Source organism: Dendrobates tinctorius, unplaced genomic scaffold, assembly GCF_039654945.1.
Source record: "Dendrobates tinctorius isolate UK_male_01 unplaced genomic scaffold, ASM3965494v1 ptg000071l, whole genome shotgun sequence".
NCBI lineage: Eukaryota > Metazoa > Chordata > Amphibia > Anura > Dendrobatidae > Dendrobates > Dendrobates tinctorius.
The window spans coordinates 7757726-7778497 of record NW_027361739.1 but is presented as its reverse complement, the minus strand read 5'-3'; the positions used below and the strand labels follow the sequence as shown (position 1 = coordinate 7778497).

The 20772-nt window shown below is 44.0% G+C and overlaps 1 protein-coding gene across 2 annotated transcripts in view; it reads left to right on the top strand.

Annotated features, from left to right (window-relative positions):
* Nucleotides 1-20772, top strand: part of ASIC2 (acid sensing ion channel subunit 2) — a 1315134-nt gene that overhangs the window by 705454 nt on the left and 588908 nt on the right. The window contains exon 1 of one of the 2 annotated variants that reach the window (XM_073582365.1): nt 791-2841. The exons of the other annotated variant lie outside the window; for it this stretch is intronic. Coding sequence (XP_073438466.1) covers nt 2200-2841 — 642 coding nt within the window. The 5' untranslated portion in view covers nt 791-2199. Of the gene's footprint in view, nt 1-790; nt 2842-20772 lie in introns of those variants that run through there. 2 annotated transcript variants of the gene reach the window in all.

Below are 20772 nucleotides of genomic sequence, written 5' to 3'. Positions count from 1 at the left end.
AAGGTGTTGGGGTGGTATCTATTACTTTTGGTGTCTGGTCAGGAAATAATATGGCAGGAGGCAGAATTTGTTATTTTTGCAGTCTAATCAAAATATAAGATTGTGGGGGCGGAATTTAAAACTTTTGGAGTCTGGTTAGCATATAAAATAGTGGAGGTGGGATCTATTACTTTTGGATTCCAGCCCAGATACAGTTTACTGGAATGCTTTAAATTAAATAAAAAGGCAAAGCAAAACTAAGCAAACATTCCTTATTACTTCTTCCTAATTCTTGCCTGTAGCTCATCCTGCAAAAAAATAAAAATAATGTCCCCGGCAACCCCTTTAACTTATGCCAGTGTTCTTCTCATAAACTTATGAACCCCATAAATCAATTTTAATCTAATTTACATTTTCAAGAGATTTTCAAGAGCAAATACTGTGCAATAAACAGATAAGCAGAAGCTTCCTCCCTCGTGAGTGACCTGGTGACCACAGTCCATTGTTCTGCATGATATGTCCCTGACATAATTAAATGATTTTTAATTCTCTTTTTTAGAAAAATCTTTACTTTAAGTAGAGCCGAAAACAGTAAAATCTCTCTCTTTGGATGAGTACTAATTGATTCCTTGAATGCAGGATGTGATAGTTTTAACAATGTAAGAAACTAGTATAAAGCAATAAATTGATGGTATTTTTGGGGCATGGTGCGTTGTGCTGTCTCGGCTCTGAGTCGAGTAGAAGTGCTTCTATTCTTGGCTTGTTGGTAATTCCGAGCTCACTGTTGTACTGAGAGGAATACGGTAATGCAGGATTGCACTGGTGCACAAATAGAGATGCCTGTGTGCAGCAGAGACGATGAGAGAGGGACACATGATGTGCCAGCTCTTTGTGACAACTTAGGAAGACTGACCCTCGCGGTGGAATGCTGCCCTACAGCCAAGATGTGCATCGCTGCATGTAGATAATGTCAAGCGCCAACAGAAAATGTATTCTGTACCAAGACAGAAGCTTTGAGTGCTGTCTGTCTGTCTGGGGAACACATCTAATACTGGGAAGTCAAGAGCTCTGCATCTGCTTGGGCTGAGGAGGACCTGATGCTAATGGAGCTGTCCGCAGTGCTGAACTCACCCAACCCATCTTCTGCTTCGAAGAGGAAAGTTTGTTGGATGTGAAGTGTTGTGAGCGATCTGGATAAAACTATGGATATTTGTCTGCCTGCGTATATCACATCTAGTGACTGAGTGCACCGAGCTAAGGAATCTGTCTTGGGTAATCAACCTAAGAGCCGAGACATCGTTGCCAAGTTTTCAACCTTTCCAGCCTTGACATTACCGGTTGCAGCTGCACACTACAAACCTTCCCCATATTATAATACAATTAGGATGCTCCGATGCTGCCGTGGGTGATCTACTTACATTTTCCATACCGGATTCTTTATCCTTGGAGAACACAGAAAGTAAATATATGCCATGGAGGATGATATGCTTCAAATTCTTATGACCTGCAAAATAGACAGGATGATGAACCTGTAGTCTATAGTATTTCATGCCTGGAAAGCCTCTAAGGGAAATCTGTAAATTAACAGCAGAAACTGCAGTGGGAAATGGCACACATGATTTTTTAGTGCCAGGATAATCAGTAATGGGTTTAATTTATTTTGTTTAATTATTCACCTACTATCTTCTCCAAAGGCTAAGAATTGGCAGAAGAAAAAGGTGGTTTTTCTATCGCTTCTCATGTTCTCTAAATGCTTCTCACTGTCATGGCAATCTGGCTTCCCAGAAAAAGAGAAATGTCTTTCCCTATCTGAAGTGTGTGGGAGACAACTAGTTGCTTGTGTGCTATTATCGTGAATTCATTTAAAGAGGTTTCTGTTGCGGATTTACAAAGGGAGATAGGGAAGCGTGAAATGACTGCCATTACTTTCTGAGCTTCTGCCCAAGAGATTGACATGTAAAAGGAGACAGCACTATATAGAATACTAGCAGGGATTGTATGGAGAGAGTGTTTTTAGGATGCTGGTTGTGACACTGGCTACCCTGCATGCCAACTTTGCTTTGGTCTAGCAGCCATCATCGGTCTTGCTAGGCTTTTGCATTTTAGCTAGCAGTCTGGGCATTCCTTTGACTGAATGAATGAGGGGGTGGTGGTACCCAGCTGTGCTGCCGATGCCCAGTGCGAGATGCCCCCCTGCTGGTGAGTCCCTGGGGGTGTGTCATGAATCGAGAGGAGAGGGTTCGGGCTCCAGCCAGCAGCTGCCCCTCAGGAGCAGCCAGAAGAGATGCCCAACCAGTGCCACCCAAATGTTATTCACGGACACAGCAACGCCGTGCCTTATCGCTGCCCACTTTAGAGCACACCAAGCTCCATGGCCTAAAATACATATGCTCATCAAAGTTGGCATTTCAACGAAGAGTGTTTTGGTTTCTTGCCTTCTTCACGTCGTTGGGACTCTTACTATCTTGGTCATCCAACAGGCTGCTTTACTGGTTATCCTTTCCGTCTCACACACGGGTACAACTGGAATGGAGCAAGGAACTGGCTTTTCCAGCAGTTACCTTTTGCAACAACAACCCTGTACGGTTTCACCGTCTCAGCAAAAGCGACCTTTATTTTGCTGGTTACTGGTTGGGTCTCCTCTTGGCCAATCGTACAACTCGTCCACTTCTATCAGAGTTATTGCCCGAGGACAAACAGAAGTGGTTCCAAAAACTGGCCGATTTCCGGCTTTTTCTGCCACCTCGGGACTTTGATGGGATCAGTGTTGGATTCATGGACAGACTGGGTCACCAGCTTGAGGACATGCTGCTTTCTTGTAGATATCGGGGAGAGGCCTGCGGCCCACACAATTTCTCCACTGTGAGTTTATTACCTATTCTGTTACATCTAGTAAAATTGTCATTCTAGAAGTTTCAAAAATGTATTCCTCAAATACTGAAAAAAAGTGCAAATTATCTTTTTTTCTTAACATTTTTAATCATTTAGTCTTGAGTTCATTACTCTGAATTCTTTTTTTTGACTTGCCTTTTCTGTTTTCTCTCAACGACCAATTTGTGTATCCACAAAGATTAGTCATATGCCCTAAAACATTACCTTTCCTGATGGTAAAAGATGATTTATATAGTCATCAGCCATGCCTAACCTTTTCTCTATGGTTCACCATCTAAGATTGAATGGAACCAGGTCTGGAAGAATGCAGGTGCTCGTTTCCTGAGCGAGCAATTAAATGCTTCCCGTAATAGGTATTACTGGAAAGTGATTGGGCTTTATGTGTCACTAGGAATAGTCCATGATAGTTGTATATTGAATTATCACATAATATGTATCCAACAAGCAGTGTATGTTACCCCAGTATTACAGCATAAAGTGGAAAAATGCTTTCCGTATCATAGTAAAACATGATATCTGCAGTGTGAACTGAGTCTAAGGATCTATGATGTCAGTTTATTTTATCCACGTAATTCTTAGCATTGTTGTATGTGATAGTTTTCAAAAATGCTTTTATAAAACTGTATTTCAGCCCAAAACAATGCTATCCCCCATCCAGGTAAAGTAATACCCTTATTTTGAAAAACTCTGGAAATAACAATTTGGAACCCTACTGGAGTCTCAAGTGTGTGTGTACTATTTTGTGTAGTAGGGTGTCATACGTCAGAGACTAGTATTTAAAGCAATATGTTAGTTTTTAGAGCACAATGCAAGAAGATTTGTTTTCACTCCTGTTGCATAGCTAAAGGGGTTGCCCATGATTGCAAAAATACGACTGCTTTCTTCAAGAAACAGCTCCACACCTGTCCATGGGTCATGACTGTTATTGCAGCTTAGTTCCTTCGACGTGAATGGGACTGGACTATAATATCATGCACAACCTATGGGCAGGTGGGGTTTTGTTTTGGAAAGCCATGTTTTTGTCATTCTGGAAAATTCCTCACGAAGGAATGTCTAGACAAGTAAAAGCCAAACTCTAGTAGAAATACATGTAGCCGCAGCTCCGGTCCTGAGTGCTGGCGGCAGTGCCCGGTGTTGATGCGAGAGACTCGTGCGAGTTTTTCTCATCACACACGGTAGTGTGATCCCGGCCTTAGAGGAAGAATGGGGAGAAGTCTGTGTCAAAAAGGGTTCACTGGGAGCAGCCTATGTGATGAGAGGAGACCATGGGCACCAGTCCGTGGGAAAGAGAGGGGCATGATAAATAGTTTGTGTTAAAACAATTGTGATATAAGGAGCAGTCTGTGATAGACAAAAGGGCTTAGCGATCAGTATGTGTGGGAGCGAGGTGTATGATGAGCGGTACATGTGAGGTGGTGTGCAGTATGTGTGGGAGAGTAATGTATGGTGAGGAGTGCATACTAGAAAGGGGCATGGTGAGAAGTATGTGGGGGGAGACAGAGGCATAGTGAGCAGGCAGTACATGCGAGAGAGTTGCATGATGAGCAGTATGTTTGGGAGAGGGGGACATGGTGAGCAGTATGTGTTAGAAAGAGGGGTATGGTGAGCAGCATGGGGTATTTTGAGCAGTATGTGTTGGAGTGAGAGGCGTGGTGAGCAGTATATATGAGAGAGGGGCATGGTGAGCAGTATGTTTGACATAGACTGGCATGGTTAGCAGTATATGTGGTAGAGGGTAACATGGTAAGGAGCATATGTGGCATGGTGAACAGTATATATGGGAGAAAGGCATGGTGAGCAGTATACAGTGAAGAGCAAAATTGCAACAATGTTTTGAATTTTTGACTTTCAGGCTCCATATCTCATCATCTACTTACTGCTTTGATTGTGAGACTACCATCATTTTATAGATAATCATCTTGGCTATCTCATACATAAATTTGACTTGCAAATATTTAGCATATGATTAGTTATGCAGATTCTTGTCAGGTCACTGCATTGTTACTGTTTTGCTCCTGGTGGTGGAAAAATATTTTTCTTTCTGAAAACTACAACATACAACCTGTTCTCACATTCTCTAATAGCTCAGTGTGTTATTAGGTTGATTCCCAAATGAAAGGTCATTGTGTCATGTCTGCCATGTCTGTTTTGTCTCAAGAACTCCTGGAGCGATGTGCATGCGCATATCTTGTCTGCTGTCCTGCATGTTCACTAGAGCAGTGTGCACACTCACCTCATGTCTGAGCTGCAGGATGCCTGCGTTTCTGCTCTGCCTTCTGTGATCTTCTCGTCATGTCTAGGATTCCTGATCATGTGCTCCTGCCTGGATCCTGCACTGTCTGGTTCTGCAATCATCTCGTCATATCTGAAACTCTGATCATGTGACTGTGCTCTGTTATCCTGTGGATCTGAACCCGGAAGTGCTCCCCTGGTCCTGACCTGGAAGAGGAGGTGCTATGCCCTATATCAGGCCGCCCCTTCCTATGCTCAGGGCCTGAGTATTGTGTGGTGTCCCTGCATGGCTGCTTGGTCTGTGGGGGGCTCCCTCTATTCTGTGCCCTTGCACTCTGCTCTGTCGTGCATCTCTGCACACGCTCCGTGCTCGTATTCCGTCTCTTGTCTTGTGCCATGTATTGTGTTGTCCTTCGTGCTATGTTCTGTCCCTGCTCTGCTTTGCCTTGTAGTCCTTGTCTGCTTCTGTTCTGTGTCTCTGTCCCTGGCGTGCCTCTCTACACGCGCAGGACTCTGCCTCGCCTGTCTCTGGCGTGCCTCTCTGCACGCGCAGGACTCTGCCTCGCCTGTCCCTGGCGTGCCTCTCTGCACGCGCAGGACTCTGCCTCGCCTGTCCCTGGCGTGCCTCTCTGCACGCGCAGGACTCTGCCTCGCCTGTCCCTGGCGTGCCTCTCTGCACGCGCAGGACTCTGCCTCGCCTGTCCCTGGCGTGCCTCTCTGCACGCGCAGGACTCTGCCTCGTCTGTGCTCTGTCTAGTCCCAAGGTCCTTCCTTGGCCCGGCTCTGGGCTTCGGCCTACGCTCCGCTGCTAGACTGTCCCTGTCCCTGGCATGCTCTTTGCATGCGCAGGTCTCTGCCTTGTACTTTGTATTGTCCCTGATGTTTCGTGCGCCCTTGCACTTTTCGCACTAGGCTTTGCCGTACTGTCTGTACATGTCACTGTCCTGTGTCTTTGCCTAGCCCTGCCTTGTGGCTTCGTGCACGTGCCTGGTCGTCTGTGCCTGCCTGGTGTGCCTCAGCCGTGCCGCCTCTAGCCGTGCTCGCCTGTGTGCCTCAGCCGTGCCCCGTTCAGTGCTATAGTGGTCTGGCTGCATGGCCCCGCGGCGGTGCCGCCTCTAGTCGTGCCCGCCTGCAACTGCCATCGTCAGTACCACCTGCCGGCGCTCCCAGCCGTGGTCTCCGTGCTCCCTTGCACTCACGCTGGTTCTCGCACTGTGCCTTTTCGTGCTACTCTTGCACAACTCTTTGTTAACTTTGCTCTGCTCTGATTCCTGTCTTGCCTGGTCCTTGAACCCTGTTCCTGGCGTGCCTCTCTGCACGCGCAGGACTCTGCCTCGCCTGACCCTGGCGTGCCCTTTGCACGCTCAGGACTCTGTCTCATACCTTGTGCCTTGGCGTGGCTCTACACACGCACTCTGTCTCGTACCTTGTGCCTTGGCGTGTCTCTACACACGCACTCTGTCTCATACCTTGTGCCTTGGCGTGTGTCTACACTCGCACTCTGTCTCATGCCTTGGCGTGTCTCCACACACGCACCCTGTCTCGTCTGTGAACCCTGGCGTGTCCCCTACACGCGCACCTAGCCTTGAACCCTGGTGTGTCCCCTACACACGCACCTTGCCTTGCACCTAGCTTTGAACCCTGGCGTGTCCCCTACACACGCACCTTGCCTTGCACCTAGCCTTGGACCTCGGTGTGTTCCCTATAACGGACCATGCCCGGATATCTGTCGTGCCTCCTTGCCTGGAACCTGGTTTGCCTGCCGGATGCCCGGAACCTGCCGATCGCTGCCAGAGATCATGAGCTGGATGACTGCGGCCTGACGTCCGGAGCTGATGTCCACAGCCTGATGCCTTGATGATGTCGATCGTTGCCAGCAGTCCGGAGTCCGATGCCACCGTGCCGTTACCTGTACCTAGGCGTGCCACCTGGCACATACCATGCTATGGACCTTGGCGTGCCCACGCGCGCACCTTGCACGTTTTGCTTGTTTACACTGTATGTGATCCTGAGTTATCCTAATGACGTTACCTTGCACCTACGTCTTGTCTTGCTTCCTGCTCGTCCTTGTCGTCAGACACTCGTCTAGTGTCCCCTGAGCCGGCCATCTGGTCCCAGCAGTCGTGGTGGCTCACCCCCTTGGTCTTGCCCCTGACACTCCCTGTATAGGGGATGGATTCTCACAAGGTAAGCTCGCCCTCGGTGGGTGGGTGCCATGACCCAGAGGGTCCACTCAAAAAATGGGCTCAGCAGGAGCTGAGTCCGTCACACATTGGTTCAAATCGAGGGGCAGCCATGAAGAAGATTTCCCAAGAAAAGAGAAACAGCATCATCCAGCTCATCGATAGTTGTCTCTCGGCTAATAAAATTGCCAAAAACACAGCAGTGGAAGTGTGTCACAGTCCAGTTCTTGGATCTGTGTCAGATTCTGGATTCCCTCATTTAAACCTTTTTTTTTCCTTTGGGGCCTTAATATGGGTTTTTGCCCCCGGTGGCCACCGGTGTTATTACATGTCTGATAGTTTTCTTTGCTCTACCTTTTGCCCCCGGTGGTCACTGGGGTTATTACATGTCTTTGGTTTCTCTGCTGATGGTGACCAATCCTCCTTTGCTATATGAGGTCACCTGGTGTATCAGCTGGTGTTGGTTATAGCAGGTCCTTTGTGGATTCCAACCACGGTGATTTTAGCAGCTGGCTCTGAGGTGTTTAGCCACTGCTGAAAGCTGATCTGTTGCTGAACTCTGCTGCCTTGGTGTCTGCAGCAGAGATAGACGGTAAAGTTAGCAGCTGGCTCTGAGGTGTTGAGCCACTGCTGAAGGCTGATCTGGTGCCCGGTGTTTGCAGCAGAGAAAGATTGAAGGTAGCAGCTTGCACTGAGGCGTCGAGCCACTGCTGAAAGCTAATCCGGTGATGAACTCTGCTGACCCTTACTGACCCCTACACTTTTCACCCAGAAAGAGGAAAGAGGGTGTCAGAACATATGGCCAAGGGACACAGGGGTAATAACTTAGAATTATCCCTGAAAAAAAAGCCTATTTTTGTTTGCCTGTTTTTTGAAGTTTTGAAAACTTTTTAATGATTGGTCAATAAAGTATCTTTTAAGGATTGATTTTTTTTTTTTTTTGTATATGAGCTGAGTGCAGGAGGTCTCCACGTCCCCATTCCCTATTGCAGGGCCCACCATTGTAACTGTTTCCCCGGTGTTCCCCTTTTGTCTTGTTATTTCAGTTACTGTCACACAGGACATGTACACGTGACAGTCTTGTTGTTTCAGTTACTGACCTGCGGGTCGTGTCACACAGGACAGGTACACGTGACAAAGTGGCTCATTTGCTTCACAATGGTGAGATCACAGACACTGATGAAAGCGCTGTGCTATGACAGTACATACCATATGTCTGGAATGGTGACCCGAAAAAAGTGTAGAAGCCTCAACTTCAATATTATCATAAGAAGCATTGATTCCAGTTTGCAAACAAGTACGAGAAGTGGACATTTAAAGACTTGAAACAGGTGATTTGGAGCGATGACACAAAAGTCAATTAACTAGGCTCTGATAGGTGCAAGTTGGTCTGAAAGAAACAAGGGAAAAAGGGGCTAACGGATTGAGAAATTGAAGGAAATATCAAGTTTGGTGGAGATAGTCTGATGATATGGGGTTGTTTCACAGCCAAAGGAATTGGATACTTAACCAGAACTGATGGTGGTCTCAATGCTTAGTTATATGTGAGTATCCTACAAGATGAGTTGCTTCATTCACTCACGTATTATAGGTATGGAAAAGATGACATAGTGTTAGAACAGGACAACAACATGAAGCATATGTTGAGATTTGGCAAAGAAATGGTTCAATGACAATGAAGTAAAGGTGTTGGATTGGCCCCCACAGTCCCCAGACCTCAACCCAATCAAACAATTGTGGGTAGATTTGAAGAAAAAACTGTATAGATACCCAAGTGAGTCGACCAGTATGCACCAACTTTGGGAACGTGTAAAAGAGACCCCGGATCAGATTTCAGTCAACACATGCTTGAATCTGATTGAGAGCATGCCCAGAAGGATTCAGGCAGTGTTGAAAGCCAATGCTGTATGTAAAAAATACTAACAAAATAATAAAAGCTAAAATTTAGATCTTAAGGAGCAAAACAGTAACAATGCAGTGACATGACAACAATCTGCATAGCTAGTCATATGCTAATTAGTTGCAAGTTAAATTTATGCCAAGATGATAGCCAAGATGATTGTCTATAAAATGATGGCAGTCTCAAGTTCCAAGCAGAAGTGGATAATTAGATATGAAGCATGAAAGTCAAAAGTTCAAAACATCATTATACCCTATTGCTCTGCACTGTATATAAGAGATGGACATGGTGAGCACTGAGCAGTATATGTGAGAGAGAGACATTTAGAGTGTAAAAGAACCAGAAGTGAGGTTTGTTGGATGCAGTGAAGAGCAGGAGGCAGTGAAGGGGTTAACAGAGTTTACTTTAAACAGGATATTGAATGCAAGGGATACTCCGCACAGGGAGATGAAATCAACAATGAAATGGCACAGGAACACTGAGCGCAACAACAGAATTTGCACAATAAACACAATATTTTGAGGAAAGGGGGTGTACGAAAGAGGTAACTTATCGCTTGAAGTTCTTGTTGGGGAGATGCTGGAATATCTCCCGCCAGTGTCGTAGTCCGTGAACAATGTCTCTTGCTCTGTCGCGGAGGAACAAAATGCACAGTCTCTCAAGTGTTCCGATGTATCCAGGCTTGCTTGGTTTGAGTGCATAGGAATGTGGGAACAGTCTCTTTTGTCGATTCCCCTGGGATGTCGCGGAACACGAGCAGCATGTAGGCCCGCAGGCCACGGCGGCGTGCGAACCTCTAACGCCATGGTCAGGGCAAGTCAAAGTATCTTTCACTGCGGGTGATAAGGACCAGACCAGTATGGGAACACCCAGGGGCAGCTCAGTCAGGACGCTCTCCGATGTTAAGTCAATCTGAAGGGAGCTTGAGTATGTGGCATTCGCAGTAGGAGCAATGGAGAGGGAGTCAACCTTCTCTTGTTGCCTTCCCGCCAAATCTCCCCTGTTCCCACGCTCAGTCCCTTTTATCTTCCCCACACCCCCTACTGTACAGTGCAAAGGTCCTCTCCACTCAGATAAGTCATCCCCCCGGCAACAGTGGTGACAGTCCCGATAGTTCCGGCCCTAAAGTATATAGAGAATTGCTGACTTTGTTCTGGTTCATCTTCTTCCAACAGCCCAGTGTGATAGAAAGGGACATGGTGAGCAGCATGTGTGGGAGAAAGGAACATGGTGAGTAGTACATGTGAGAGAGAGGCATTGTAAAGAGTATGTGTGTCAGAGAGGAATGTGGTGAGGAGTATGTGTGATAGACAAGGGCATGGGGAGCTTTCTGGGGCATAGAGCGGCATGGTTAGCAGTATGTGTGATAGAGATGGGTATGAGGAGCAGTATGTGAGAGAGAGGGGTATAGTGATCAGTATGTGTAGGAGAGCGGGGCATGATGAGCAATCTTTGAGAACAAGGGCAACATGGAGAGCAATCTGTCTTAGAAAACATGTGACACTCTGCCTACATTGCTGACTCAGGCTACACTGTGAGACACAAAAGCCCTGTCACTTTTTTTGGTATCTGCTTCCCTTATAGCTTCTCAAAAAATACTTGAAGTTGGGCCCCTTCACTGTTCTAATTACCGCAGCCCAGTGAAGCCTTAGGATCGATCTTCAGCTTCACTACTCCCTGACACATCAGAGGGAGATTTTCTTTGCCCCTCCATGTCAGGGTATGGTGCACACTTGGAAATGGCCTTGGAGTTAGCAATGCTGGCAGCCTGCCCCATCACCACTGTCCCACCCAGTGTATTTCTTTGGTGGTACTGACAACAAGTAGAGACCCAGCACAGCAGGACAAATAAACAAATGGACAGAACAGTACCACAGGTACATGTAAAGAACACAAGCAAGGGTGAGAGAAGCAAACCTTTATATGAAGGGCTAGTAGCACTCCTTGGATTTTAAGATTCTATTACCCATGGGCCCAAGAGAACTGGACAACCCTTATACAATATGTCAGCTTTATTTACATATGACTATATGAATCTTGTATGTAATACTAGGGCACCATATACTGATCATTTCTTATGTTCATACAAAGTTAAAGCAAAAGTGTTTCAATGCTTGGCATAGTTCCAGTAATATGACAGGTGACAACTGATTTCTGGAGTCTTTTTCTCATCTCTTTGATCTCTTGTATCGTGATTTTTACAGAAAACCATTGATCTTCTTTCTTTTAGGTTAACACAACAAGATGAGTCTTTGTAATTTGCTGATTGCACATAAAGAATATAAATTTTTTTAGCAATTCGAGTTCTACCAAGTGCTGTACTCAGACAGGTTACAAATAAATACAGGATAAACTATAGCACAACGGTGGGGATTTACTAAGCTAAATGTGACAGAATTCTGACGCAACTTACACATAAAAAATGGCTTGCATGCTTTGTTGCACATACACTAAATTATGTCTTTTAGATACCTTTTACGCCTTATTTGACAAGAAGTTGCGGCTCAATGGAAAAAATATGTGGCTTGAGATGTGACAACATGCACCAAAAATTTGCTTCAATTTCTTGCACAGAATAAGACTGTGAGTGGTGTGAACTGAGACTAGACAGTCTAAAGATGGACTAAAATTTATCAGACAGCATAAATTTGGCGCATGTTAAGACTGTCTGCTCTAAAGAACCACATACACATTAGAATAACATCAGCCTAACTTAACAATATTGATCGGTTTGGTTACCAGTCTAATGAGAATGGGAGGTCTCCTGACGGTTCCCCAATAGATGATGTTGGGGGACAGAAGGATCTGGCATGTCCAATTTCAAACTACTGATCTCTTTGTTCTTAAAGAGATAAGCTGCTAATACAGATGCCTGGCAGGGGCTCTCTCTTAGAGAACACGAATCCTCGGCCAGTTGAGCGTTCTTGTGACCGGCAATGTCATTGAGATAGCTGTTGGCTAAACGATCAGAAAAACTATCGTTATGCCAACAGCTATTTAAAATATATGGAGGGGTTTAAAGTGGTCGACCACTACTTTTACAATGATGCCCTATCCTCATGACAGGGCATCAATGTCTGATCATCTTTATAGGTGCCAGTGGAGGTAGCATTGCATTCTGATCTTGATCTGATTTAGACGGTCATCTCCAATAATCTCTAACCTGCATGGACTTAACTTTTGAAAAGCAATGTATCCAAGAAATCCCTAATCTTCACCTGTGGTTACAGCTCCTTTGTGCAAAAAGTATGTAATGTGGGCCCAGGAGCTGAGACGAGTCCATGTACAGAGGGTGCTGGCTATGATATACTCTGATCTTGGGTGTTTTACCCTTTGGATACTATAAATAACAGTGGAATCTATAAGACTGAGAGGAAAGCCATATATGTCACCCCACAACTATCACCCACCTCCTTGTCTTAGCAGCCAAAAGTCATATTTTTATATTTTATTAAGGGTTTTAAAAGTGGACACAGGAAGGAGAATACAGTGCAATACAGAAGTTTTTATTATTTAGTGTTGTCCAATGGATTAGCAGGTTGTCTTAGTTAAAAAAAAATGAAAAAGAAAATAAAGAAAAAAAAATGAAAACCAAAACATAAGATATAAAAGTTTGTTCCCAAATCTATCACTTCATGTGACACAGATATGATATTGCCATTTATTTCTTTTATTTTAAACAATGCTGAATCCCACCTAATGCGCCTAATTGTAATTGTCAAGTGACTAGTGACAATGCTAATTCTTGCTTACAGTTTATTTTATTGGTCCATCTAATTTCATAGAAAGTGCTTCGAGATGCAGTTTTTACGAGGAATGTGTTTTAAGTATAAGATGTTCAGGAAAATTTGATTTGCTAATTTTTATGATAGGGAAATGTGAGAGTCTGGGAGATATTCTGGAGAGATATGGTAAGATTGTCAATGTAGGTTGCAGGAGACCTCTGTGACTCGGCAAGCTTTGTAAGCTCATAAATAGTTATTATGAGGCACTTTGTTTTATGAGACTGTTTTGTGACTATCGGCACGCACACCTCATTTCGAGTCAGCAAACATAGCCTGGGCCGGATCGTCGTTATACATCACAGAGAGATCATTCACAAACAGCAGCCACTTTTAGAGAGAAAGCCAAATAGATAGGGTCATGGATGGAAACCCCAAGCTTCAGCAATAAATATAATTAGCAGGAATACACTGAGAGGGCAATAAAGAGGCCATAAGAAGAGGGCAGATAATGATGAAGGAAAGGAGAGTGCAAGCAGAAAACATGGTGGGGTTCTCACTGACTCCTTATGACTGGCACATGTTAGTAGGAGGGGGTACGAAGGGATAACGTTTCTCCTTACGGAGTGTGAGAGGAGTCTGACCGGGATCCAAGGGGTAACATTTAGCCAAATTTAGAGCGACATGTTAAGTGTTATGATTGGGTCACCAAGGAGGAGAGCAAGCCCAAGCTAAGCCACAGAAAACCAGAGAGGTTGGTAACAGTAGCCGTGGAGCGTGCCTACGATGATCCTAGGTGCCTTGGCACAGCCGGAGAGCTAACTAAGCCTAAAGCAAGAAAGGGGAAATCTAAGCTGCCCCATAGCAGTCCCCAAAGGAATAGATAGCCCCAAACATATATTGTCGGTGAGACAAGATGAAAACACAAACGCAGGTAGGAAAATAGACTGAGCAAACGATGGGGCCCACACTGACTAGACAGGACAGGAAAGGAAAGACACTGTCTGCAATCACACAAAAAACCCTGCAAAAAGGTCCAACACGTCTGATGCAAAAATACTGAAGTCGCACAACTTCGCCCACTATATCAGCATATATCAGCACTCTGGTATATTCTGAAAGCAGAGCAAAAAGAGGCCAATCTAATAAGGGACAAAAATAAACTGGCACAAGCAGTAACATATGGATGGTGATTCAGCACAGCCCCAGCCGGAGATGACTGACCCACACAAAACTGAAATAGACAAAACCAGATCAAATGTGAACAGAATAGCAAAAGAACACTTACGTGTAGTTGAGCATGCATGGACTGAGCTGGAAACTAAGACCTCAGGAGGCAGGAAAAAAATCACCAGCAGGGATAGAGGGAGTCAGCTGTCATAAATCCAGTCTGAAACCCCAGATCTCCAATCGTCATCCTCATTACAAGGTGGCAAGCCTCTGTTAATCAGATCAGCTCCATTACCTCCAGTAACCACCAGAGGGAATCCAGAGAGAGAACTCGCAACCCCTCCGTCAACCTGACCAGCTCCACCACCTTCAGCAGTAACCAGAGGTAGGCCAGAAAGCGAATTCACAACAGTTAAGCATGTCAAGATGAGGAGACTTTTAAGCGGCAATGCTCCACTGGCAAACATGCAAATTGTCTCTTCAGCGAGAAAGAAGACTAGAACTCTAGTGCCACCTATGGGAAGTAATAATCCTAAAAGTCAATGTTGACCCTTTATCGAGCCTTGTCACATGACTTAGGATAAAAGCCAAACCAGAATCTCAACTTGCAGACACTACGCTTCAGGATGCTGCCCCTCGTCAGTGCAAATTGTGTCTTCTCATTTATCTTAAGTCATATGACAAGGCTCATTAAAGGGTGGACATTTACTTCTAAGATTGCTACTTCCTATAGGTGGCACTAGAGTTCTAGTCCTCTTCCTCTCTGAAGAGACAATTCGCACATTTCCCAGAGGAGCATTACGACTTAAAAGTCTCCTTATCTCGGCATGTTTGACATGTCGCTCTACGTTTGGCTAAACGTTACTACTTGGATCCCGGTCAGACACCTCTCACGTAGCCAAACCAGATATCACACTTTGCACTAACGAGGGGCAGCCGCCGAAACAGTGTCTGCAAATTGAGATCCTGGTTTGGCTTTTAACCTTAGTCACATGACAAGGCTCGTTAAAGGGTCGACATTGACTTCTAGGATTGCTACTTCCTATAGGTGGCACTAGAGTTCTAGTCTTCTTCCTCTTTGTTAGTAAGAGGGAAATTGGCTGCAGATCAGGTGTTGAAATCCAAAATGGCCCAAGATCATCTATTATGGAAGAGAAGCTCCCTTTCGTGACAAAATCGGCAGGTTATCGCCAACATTATTCTAATATAGATAGGTGCAGTTAGTTATTTTCACACATTAAAGAGACATTTCAGGAGGTAACAAATGGAATTGTTTTATTTCCTGCATAAAGAAAGCATGATGTATGAGAAAGCAGAAAAGGATAATTGCAGCACAGTAATATTAAGACATTTAGATGACTGGCTCCTCTGAAGAAGAAATAAATTAGGTAAGTTATTAAATTAGGCATTACTACCCCATCATTTAGTGTGGGTGGACTGCTGCCTTTTGGGAGACATGCACAGAAGTGGCTGTGAGCTTCGCTTTTTGTTGTCTTTCAACAAGTAGTTGATTGTAGGTTGTAATTTGTGGGGAAACCCAGCAACAAGAATTAAGTGGCTCACCTGCACCACTACAGGGGGAATTAGGAATTACATAGTTCATTGACGTGCTCACATAGTGCACAGAAGGGTTATGTCCTCCACAGTGACGATTATGTACACTTTCTATTTGGAATGGGTTTTCTAAACCAGAAAACTTACAGGGAATCTGTGAGTAGGATCTACCCTCCTAAGCGATTCATAAGGACATAAATGTCATAGAAAGTGGGAGAGGTGTTTATAATATGACAACACTTAGCTTTGCTGTACTGGGTAAGTTGTTATCACATTCAGCTCTGCAGGAAAATCAGGAGACCAAACTGTCAGTCATTACATGTCTCACACTGGTAATACCCCCTTTAATTTAAAATAATCTCTGGAGGCAAATCCTCAGGGAGATCTATGGCTGGCCCATAGATCTTAACAACTAATTTAAATAATAAAAAAATGGGGATTTATTGGGAAAAAATACATCTTACCCTAGGTATCAAGGTAACATTTTAGTTAACTTTCTATGACCTGCATTCCGATATAGACAGATTAGGAGAATTTTGACTTGAAAAAGGAGTTGCTACATCTCGGAAATGCATCAACTGATAAACTACTATCCTCTTATGCACCACAATCCTGTGTGAAGATTAATCTATACCAAGCAGCACAGCACTGTAGCCATGGATATCTATATTGAAAATTATGTCAGATCTACAGGCATCTTGTTATAGATTATGAAAAGCTGAATAGATTTGTTGGTTTGTCGTAAAAAAAAAAAAAATATATATAATTTGCATTATATTTGTTTAAATCCCTGTTGGAATTCTTAGGAGTACAGTGGGTGGTTCTACTTAGTGTCTGACAGCTCAGTGTTGCATGGTTGACTACAGGGAAGTTCATTCCAAGAACTAAATTCTGTTGGGGAAAAAAAATTTGCAACCTGCCAATTAATTGATGCCACTTCTTCTCGGAGTGGTGCAGTGAGTGCCTGTCCAGCACTGCCTATCTACAGCACAGCAGGCAAGACACGTTTGTCATAAGCTGCTGAGCTCTGCATAGGCCGCAACTGAAGTGACAATAGAGTAAAATGAAGTGAGCTTTGTCATCGCTATACAGAGCACAACAGCCTAAGATAAGCCCATCTCGACTGCTGCGCTCTACTATATATATAGTTGCCAAGATGAAGGAAAGGAGACAGTATTAAATCATGCAGTGCAGTACACATGATTTAACACTGTGATCCTTCATTACTAGAACCTGCTTTCATGTTTACACTTTTCAACCTTAACTAGAGTTAGGGTTAGGGCTTAGATTAGGCAAAAGACTCATTCAGACAAGCGCAAAAGTCAGATTTGTGCTTTCCAATTTTAAATCGGATGGCACACGCACTGCGCACTAACCCTTGTTAGTCATTGGGGCTGTTCAAATGATCACTTCCTCTAATGGACCAAGTGTCCATGTAAAAAGAAATCGCAGCATGCACCCTCTATGGTCCAATTTAGGGACCAGAATTGTGCATGCAAATGACTGAGAGTTCCTCCACACATATGACAATCCTGACGAACACCCTGAGCTGCTCTCGGAGCCAGTCACGTCCACAGACTGAGAGCGTGACAGGCCCAAGTTTTCGTACAGTCATCTGTAGGCTCAAATTTAAGGTTAGGTTTAGGGATAGGATTTGATATAGGACTAGGGTAAAAAATTGTTACATACAGAAATTAATGACAAATGTAATTAAAAAAATACAATTTCAGCTAAAAAATGGAAAGAAAGCTGGAAGGGCAAAGCACAGGTAATGATTACATTAATATTTTACTTCTATTAAAATTATAGGATTTAATTTTACTTGAATTTTACAAAAATCCACATTCTGGAGAATATAGATGTTTTGTAATGTTCCATGCTAATTCAGAAAAATAGTGGCCAGCTGAGGCTGCCTTCTTGTTGAACAGTAGAGGACAGATAATAGGTTAAAAATAAAAAACAACCATACCGCAACGCTCACCTTTTCGGCCATCCCCTTTTGCTCCCTGCCACTATCCGACAGTCCTCCGTACCTCCGTTATGCTGCATCTCCGGCACAGTGTTCACTCTAGGCTGGGGCTTTCAGCCATTAGGAGACCCCATTGTTCACTAAACTCCAGGGCCTACTAACAATGGGAAGTCCTGGCCTAGAGTAAACAATCTCCAGGAACTGATCACAGCCAGAGACCCAAGCTCGAAGTGAACACTGGGCCAAAGGACCGGACAGCAGTCAGTGATCAGCGGGAGTGGCCGGAGAGATGAGCAGTGAGGTAAGTATAAGTATTGATTTACATTTTTACATGTAACGTTTACAATGCTCCGAGGTCTGAGGATACCTCTGAGCATAATATGGGATATTTAATCTAATTTCCAGGGAAAACAGAAACTGAAATATGTCTGATCCACTCATCTCTAATTATAATTAATGTGTTTGAAGGCAAAAAAGACCCAGGGAGGGCAAACGGTTCATGGGCTAGGGCGTGGAAAATACTTGCCTTGCTTCGGGCATCATGACAGCGGTTCCTGTATGCACAATCATATAGGGAAGGCTTTAAGTCATTCAGTGGCACTACCCATATATGGCACAAAGCCATATATCAATCTGCTCATTGCCTCCTGCTCCGTGCAACGCCGCCTGCAGATTGCACTGGGGTTTTTTTACATTCTCTGTAAGCACCATTATTTTCTTACTGACCAAGACTTCTCATCATTTATGCAACTCAGAAAACAGTTTGGTGTCATTTTCTTCTAAGGCCACGTTCACAGATTGAGTTTTTGATCAGTATTTTACCTCAGTAATTTTAAGCCAAAACCAGCAGTGGGTGATAAATCCAGAAGTGGTGACGGGTTTCTATTATACTTTTCCTCTGATTGTTCCTCTCCTGGTTTTGGATTACAAATACTGAGGTAAAAAACAAACTAAATACGCTACGTGTGCACATGGCCTACCTTGTATGGTTCTGCATGGGCTGGTAACACAGTGAACCACTTTCTTCCCTTGTAAAGTTCCACATCAGCCCCTATATTACATGATATTATTTCTAAAGCCATAGCTAGGTTTAAGGCAGATTTAACACTCTGTATAATAGATATTTGCAATTTTCTAATTAACGATGCTTCACGCTACAGATCTATATGATCAGAGAGTATAGTTTTATTTTTTGCACATGCACCTACATAGCGTCCCATGCAAGAAATGTTTCAATGACTCAATCAGTTTTGCAGATTTGTTCTTCTCCTCCGAGAATGAATTTAGGTCTAATACTTTTAGTAATTGCTGAGTCGAACACGACCAGAACAAAGCCACATACTGTGAGATGTGTTGGCTACATTCACACCCAATAGTTTAGAACATGAATTATTTCGCAGCCCTATGCAGATCGGTAGGATGGCCATTTATTCTTAATCACTCCAAAACATGCGAATAATTGTGGTCATTACTAAACTGTCAGAATACAATGTATAGCATACTGCGGAAAACAACTATTCACAAACCTGGCAAGCTATAATGAGCCATTTCCAAGCAGATAAGATTCCATTGACAATCAATGTATTGATCATTAATCATCATTAATGCCTATTCAGACTGTAAGATTCAGTAATAAATGCTCATCGCTGCCCATTAATGGTCCCATGTGATTCTCTCCAAATTCATCTTTAGCTAAAGGAAAAAATCCCCAGGTTACAAAAAGTATAAACTACAATATAACCTGATAGCAAAGAAAACTCAAGCGAGTAACACGCTAATGCTTGTATTAAATGTATTCAATATCCCATATTATGCTCAGTGTTCAAATGGTGTATGTATATAAAGTGCCAGTAGTGATGGGCAAAAGATGACACATTTGTGCAATTAAGGTATCAGGGTCCAATAGAATCAATAGTTCAAAGGGCAGTCAACAATGAATAATCACTAAGACAAGGTCTCCATGTCAATAGAAAGTGCTGTGTAACCTTCACCTCACTCTTCTATGCCCGTTTCGCAAACTCTTCCTCAGGGAGTGGTGGGGTAGAGGAAAAGGCAGGTTGGAGTAGAATAATAACTATCACAACACAGCTCTTGGCCGTTAACAATTAAAAAAAGGCCATTTACTATACTGTACATTTTAGATGAATTAAGAAGAATTCAGATGGAGCTTCTGACATAGCCATTGAATACAATGGGACAAATAGAGTTCAGGTGGTCTGCATTTGCACTTTTGTGGTGGTGTCTGACTTTTCAGACTGGCAGAAGAACGTGGTAACTTAATCTCCCTGATAGAAGAGACAAAATGTAATGTGAATGACCTTTGAATTTTTCTGTACTACTCCTCACTTATCATTTTACATACTACTAATCTGGTCATTACAGGTTTTGTGAATATTTTTGCAAAGTTTTTTATTAGAACTTTTGCTTCTTTGCCTCACCATCCTCATTCGAACACTTTATAGCTCCCAGTAAGATAGTAGAGGACCATTGAGGTGAGCTCAACCTCCTCTATCTGGTACATCATAAACTACTAATAGCCCCACTTTTCCCTGAAACTCATGCCAGTCATTTGGGAACATGGACATTTGATTCTTTTTAATTTGTTTTTTTTTGTACATTTCAAATGGGACTTTTAAGCATGGGAGAACACAGAGAAAAATGTTTCAAGCCGTATTAAGCAGCAAGAGAAACAATGGAGAATATTACAAAATCAGAAAAAAAGTTTAAATCATCAGGTACCAGCTGTATGTGCCCTTAACCCCTTTCCTACGGTATAGTACGTCTAGTGCAATCAGCTGCGCTCACGGGGGGAGCGCAACTGATCGCGGCCGGGTGTCAGCTGATTATCACAGCTGACACCCAGCACTATGTCACAGACCGCCCCGGCACATTAACCCCCGGCACACTGCGATCAAACATGATCGCAGTGTACCGGCGGCATAGGAGAGAAGCGCGCAGGGAGGGGGCTCCCTCCGTGCTTCCCTGAGACCCACGCAGCAGCGCGATGTGCTGCGTCGCTCTGAGAGTCCTCCTCCCTGCAGGCCCCCGGATCCAATATGGTGGCGGGGACCTTCAGGGGCCTGCAGGGAGGCGGCTTCCTCATGCCTGCAAATCGGCGGCATGAGGAAGCCTGCAGCACTGCCTGTGACAGATTGCTGATCTGTGATGTGA